Consider the following 6,000-nt stretch of genomic DNA (forward strand, 5'->3'; position numbering starts at 1 on the left):
AAATGATGTTAATAATAATAATAATAATAATAATAATAATAATAATAATAATAATAATAATAGACAGGCAACTTAAAAATCACCTAAATAAATAACACTGAAGTTGTGCGGGAATGTCATTGCTGTGGCAAGCTTGAAAACACTTCTGTTCTGTGCCATTGAGTAGCGTGAGTTTGCCAGTCTCTGTGCTCCATCCCATGTTCTAGCCTCTTAAGAGGAAGCGTGTTGTATGAATGAGGCAGGAGGCGCCCAGCTGCCAAGTCTGTGGAGTGTTGTGGGTTGAGGTCCCTGTTTAAACAGCAAGTGTCCGGGCACCTCCTATCCAGTCCCCCATGGGAATGCACATGCTCCCATTCATCCAGCTGTGCAGGAGATGTTCCAAACGAGTTGTGGCCCCGTAACGCAGGGTAACTGCCGCTCTCCTGCCTGGGAGAAGCAGCTATCTCCTACTTCACCCACCCCCCAAGTTCTGAGCAAAGGATTTTCTCTTTAATACCATTGAAAGGGTCCGAAATCCCAAGCTTTAGATTAACATGTGCCAGCTAGATTAAGGCTAATCAGAGGGGCAGCTGCGGCATGGTGACAGTCTTCACCCTGATGACCGTACCTCAGGGGCTTTAACCATGTCCTTCCCAAGGGCAGCAGACCGCTGGGCCCTGCCGCCCCTCAACCACTCTGGCTGGTCAGTGCTGTGGCCGCCAGGGCCATAGCAGCAGGCGTTTAGGTGGTCTGTCTTGCTCCGCGTGCAGAAAGAGAAGTGTGCACGTACATGTCTCTCTGTCTTGCATGAAGCGCTCCCTTCTTCGGGGTTTCGTGTTGGATAAGGTGACGCCCAGGTGGACTGAGTGCCTCCGGAGAGGGCGGCCCGTCTGTTTCAGAAGGCCTTTAATGTTGTCTGTCTTTTATTTCGCTGCTTTTTGTTCCATTTGTTCTTTATATGCTGCTTTTCTTTCTCTTTCTGTAGAGGGGGACGGGCTTTTCACCAAATGCTCTCCCCGACCAGCGACCGCTGTGCAACCACATTCCCTTCCCGTTTTTATTCATAATTTAATAGAAAGTATAAGCAGTGACGCAGCATGACCTTAGAAACAGGAGGTTGGCTCCAGACTAAATTCTCGACTCCTACAAGGCTCTTCTGTCAGTGAGACAGCACTTGCCTGCCTCCCCACCCTACAGACTGTTTATCTCTCCAAAACACTGCTCTTGGGGAGCAGGGCAACAGCAGGGGGGCAAATGGGGAGGTCTGCAGTGGGTGAGTGTCAAAAAAGGTATGTTTGTCTACCAGTCAGCTTCATTGAGAAATGAATGGCAGTCCTCCACAAGGCCTCTGTCTCTATTGCAAAAGGATTTGCGCCTTCATACCTAGCATGTAAGGCGTTCAGGTGAGTGGTTTCTCTCACCGGCATCACTCTGCTTTTCAGTAAAGAGTCCAGTAGCACCTTTAAGACTAACCAACGTATGATACAATAAGCTTTCGAGAACCACAGCTCTCTTCATCAGATGCATCGTCAGGTTTCGAGAGCCGCAGCTCTTCATCAGATGCATCGTCCGGTTTTGAGAACCACAGCTCTCTTCATCAGATGCATCGTCAGCTTCCAAGAACCACAGCACTCTTAGATGCATCTGACGATGCATCTGATGAAGAGAGCTGCAGTTCTCGAAAGCTGGCAATGCATCTGACGAAGAGAGCTGTGGCTCTCGAAAGCTTATGCTACAATAAAGTTGGTTACTGGACTCTGGTGGGTTGCCACCCGTCTAATCTCACAAAGCGGGCACCTGAGCCAGGGCCTCCAAAGATGACCACAGTTGGGTACACTCATAAGGAAGTAGGCAGTCCTTCAGGTAATGTCAGCAGAACAAGACTGGAGTGATACGGTCCCCGTGACCCACTCCAGTCAGCATCCTGGCTGCACCTTCTGCACCAATTGATGTTTCTGAATACTTCACAAGAGCAGCCCCAGGTAAAGCACATTGCAGTGATCTAATCTAAACAGAACCAGGGCCTGCACCACAGGGACCGGCCCTTTCCTGCCCAGGAGAGGCCACAGCGGGTTAACCAGACAAAGCTGGTAAAAGGCAGTCCTGGCCACAGCTGCCACCTGCTCATGCAGTAGTAGGCCTGGATCCAGGAGTACCTCCAGTCTACGCATCTGTACCTTCAAGGGGCATTCAACCCCATCCAGAATGGGTAACACCTTAAATCCTGGGTCAGACCAGAGCCTCTGTGCAGAGTCAGGCAATGGCAGCCCCCTCTGTTAGTCTCTTGCCTTGAAAACCCCACCGGGGGTCGCCATAAGTCAGCTGTGACTTGACAGCAGTCTCCATCACAATGCAGGTAGTTGGACTAGATTACCCTTGTGGCCCTTCCTGCTCTGTGATTCATCTGTAGCCATTTGCAGAATCTTCCCAAGCCTAATTGGAGAGTCATCGTTTCAGGGGTTGATTCTACCTCTTGCACCTCTTGCCCATCCCATGGGAGTCATTTGCTGTGCCTTTGGTTCACCTTTCTGCTATACATGTGCTGTGCCCGTGGTCCAGATTGCCCAGTCTGATATAGGGGGAAGAGGGGCCCAATGAGTCCTTTCTAATGGTCAATTCCTTCTAACTTTTTGTGACTTTCTCAGATCCTCAGGGGGATAATCCAGATGCCTCCTCCAGACTGCTCTTTCTTTGAGTCCTGGCCAAACTAACCCCCTTCCCTTTCTCGGCTCCCGCAGGGCTCGTCCAGATCCCAGTGAGCATGTACCAGACAGTGGTCACCAGCCTTGCTCAGGGGAACGGCCCCGTCCAGGTCGCCATGGCACCCGTGGCTGCGAGGATAACGGACAGCACCGTTACCATGGATGGCCAGGCAGTGGAAGTCGTGACGCTGGAACAGTGACGGCAGACCGGCAGGATCGTGAGGCTGCTGCTTCCTCCTCTCTTGCGCAAATAATTTTTCTAGACCTCTCTGAAGACGCAATCAGGTGGCATTTGAGTCTCGCAGCTTTGGAAGCCAAGGGTTTTGCTAACCAAACAGGAAAAAAAAATAGAGCCCAAGGGTTATGTTGGAGTGTGGCTTTGTGCGCCACCCTGATCTCAAGGGAGTGAGGAGCCGGTCTGGGGCCAGACTAGGTCAAGCTGCCCTCCCCCACTGCATGGACCATCCTTTCTTCAAGTGAGAGGGAAGTGCCCTCCCCTCTCAAGGGTCTATGGCAGCGCTCCCCACAGGCTTCCGTTGCCCCTTCCTGCAGAGGAACATAGAACCAGGCTCCTCTGCTGTCCTCGTGCTGAGAATTAGGTGTCATTTTAACATGGACATAAATTTAAAAAGAGAGAGAGAGAGGAATGGATTTGGGAGAGAGAGTTTGGAAGAGACTTTTTTTTTCTTTAAGAAGGCATGAAAGAATAAGACTCTCCTAGGGGCAACAGCGAGGGCTGCCGCCGCTGCCCACTGACTCCGGATCCTTCTAAGAAAGAGAGAGTGGCCTTCCTTCTGCAAGCTGAGCGACCCTACACTGTGGGTCCTGTGCTGTTCCCTCGGTTTTCTCAGTCCATGCTTGAAAACCTGCCCTCCCCTTCCCCCGCCGATCAGTTTTTGCTTGCATTTTAAGAACCTTCCTCCTTAGAAGTTCAGAGAAGCCCACAGGAGACGTGAGAGAGGGGCGTGGGGCAGGAAGGTGAGGTAAAGAGACACCCAGGTCATTTTCTCCTTTCCTTCTTGGGCCACATGGCATAGACGTTGGCCTGGGCCGTTTGATGCAGCTGCAATGAAGGACTTCAGGACAACTGTGCTTGAGCCAGACCTCTGCCCTCCCCTCTCTGCCTTGGCCTTCCGTTGCCTGCAGGTCCACCATTTCTTGCTCCTCAACCTTCCAGGCGCTCCTTCCCATCATCTCGGGCTCCATATCAGGCACTCTCCCCACCACTCCGTCGAAACAGCATCTCGCACCCCGTATACCTGCCCCCCACCCTCCTTTCCTCAGCCAAGCTGGCCCAGAAAGCCCACACTGCTCACTGGTGCTGCCAGTGGTGCGTGGAGACATGTGCCAACATGCCCAAAGGTCATGGAGTGATGTGGCAGACGCTGTTGGGGGGGGGGCTCAGTGCTCAGAAGGCAAAGGGGGTATATGCCATTCAGGTGGGCACCCCAGAGGGCAGGCTGCCCCAGTGCATTTTCAGCAGCTGACTTTTATGTAACCCCCCCAAGGAAGAACCAAGCACTGCCGTTGCCCCTCAGGTGAGCGCTTTCTCGGCCCTTCCTTTCCCTGCCCACTGGTGCCTGGAACTGTACACAGTGTTAATTTTTTTTCCTCTTTATTTTATTTTACACAGCCATTTACCAGATCTGTCAACATCTGTCTCAGCTTTCAAAGCAGAATACCTTTTTTCAGAAGCTTGTATTTACTTGGGTTGGGTGGGCGGAGTTCATGGGAAATCTTGACCGTTCTTTTGTATGTTTTTTTTTCCCTGGACTTAAATTGAGGTAAGGGAAGCGTTCCCATCAAAAACCAAACCAGGGCTCTAATCTTTTTTGTTTAATTTTTAAATATTATTTTTTATCGTCGTTGTGAAGATGTCAGGTGTGACTTTAAAATCGGTGTTCCTTTTTGACAATGGAATAACGTTCTGATAGACTGAGAAATTATTCCCCTGAGACCCAAAGAGAACCCCCCCCCCCTTTTCAGCCCAGTCCTGTAGCAGAGCATGGAGTTACCCGTCCCCCCCGGGATTCTGTCTGTTGCCTCATTCAATAAATTGTTACAAACGTGTCCATAACTTGTGGCTGTGGAGTGGCTTCTTTCCATTTTTTTTGGCCCAAAGGTGGGCTTTTTGTCTGTTGTTTTCAGGTCATTGCAGAATCTGTTATACAATCAAATCCCTAGATCAGTGATGGTGAACCTATGGCACGTTTGCCACAGCTGGCACGCAGAGCCCTCTCCGTGGGCATGCGAGCCAAGTCGCCGGATCGCTAGTTCCAGGGCTCATTTGGAGAGGGAACACCTGGAACGGCATTCTGAGCAGAGATCACATGGATTTTGGCCCTGCCCACGTGATTCTTTTTCCTCAAGGCTGCCTCCCTGCTGCCCGTCTCTTTAGCAGCAGGAAGTGGAGGCAGCAGCCAGGCTGCTGGGACTGGCTTTCTAAAGAAGAGTAAGCTGCTTTGATTTAACTTGCTTTACTTTCAGTCGTGGCTCGTGAGTGAGAGAGAGAGAGAGAGAGAGAGAGAGTGCTTGCAAGCAGGGCTGCTGGTCTAAAGAAGGGCAAACTGCTTTACTTTCAGTCGTGGCTCCTGAGTGAGTGAGAGAGAGAGAGAGAGAGAGATGTTAATTAGTTGGGACAACTGTATGAGTTGGGTTTTTTAAACTAAAACCTCAGTATTCAGGTTTAATTGCAGTGCTGGCACTTTGAAATAAATAAGTTGGTTTTATATTGCAGTATGGGCACTCAGGCTCAAAAAGGTTCGCCATCACTGCCCTAGATGCTCTGTGTGCATATGCCTGGGCATGCACACATTAAATGAAGTTTCTGGTACCCACGGGTTTTGGAGATGCATCTGAAAATATGCAAGCCATCAGCTTGAGCCCCGTGGAGTTGCATAGTTCTAGAGACTCTTCCACCAAGGATTTCAGGGGGAGGAACCATGGCTCAGCAGTAGAGGAAATGCATGCAAAAGGTCCCTGGTTCAGCCCCCAACGCCTCCCATGAGAGCGTTTCTGGTAAAAGGTTTTGGGAAAGACACTTCTCTTCCTGAGACCCCAGGGAGCTGCTGCCATCAGAGCAGAAGAGACCAAGCAGCGTGGACCAGTAGTTGGACTCAGTCTGAGACAGTCTGCTAAGTTCACTCAAGTTCCTACTGCCAGGACCTGCTCGATTGGGGCTGCTGTCCCCGGAAGGCTGTGGTGGTCAGTGAGCGGAGCTTCTATTCCTGTCTCTTTCTTACATGCCCCCACCTGCTCTCTGTTTCCTACGCCGCCTCTCCTTCCTGACTCCCTAAGGCTTGAGCAGAGACGGAGGTCT

At 50.9% G+C, this 6,000-nt stretch overlaps 1 protein-coding gene across 2 annotated transcripts in view; it reads left to right on the forward strand.

Annotated features, from left to right (window-relative positions):
• The window catches only part of NRF1 (nuclear respiratory factor 1), a 68,082-nt gene extending 63,324 nt beyond the window's left edge, over positions 1-4,758 (forward strand). For both annotated transcript variants that reach the window (XM_054988677.1, XM_054988679.1), the window contains one exon: positions 2,718-4,758. In XM_054988677.1, coding sequence (XP_054844652.1) covers positions 2,718-2,881 — 164 coding nt within the window. In that variant the 3' untranslated portion in view covers positions 2,882-4,758. The remainder of the gene's footprint in view (positions 1-2,717) is intronic.
• Positions 4,759-6,000: the final 1,242 nt, after the last annotated feature.

Source organism: Eublepharis macularius, chromosome 9 (genome assembly GCF_028583425.1).
Source record: "Eublepharis macularius isolate TG4126 chromosome 9, MPM_Emac_v1.0, whole genome shotgun sequence".
NCBI lineage: Eukaryota > Metazoa > Chordata > Lepidosauria > Squamata > Eublepharidae > Eublepharis > Eublepharis macularius.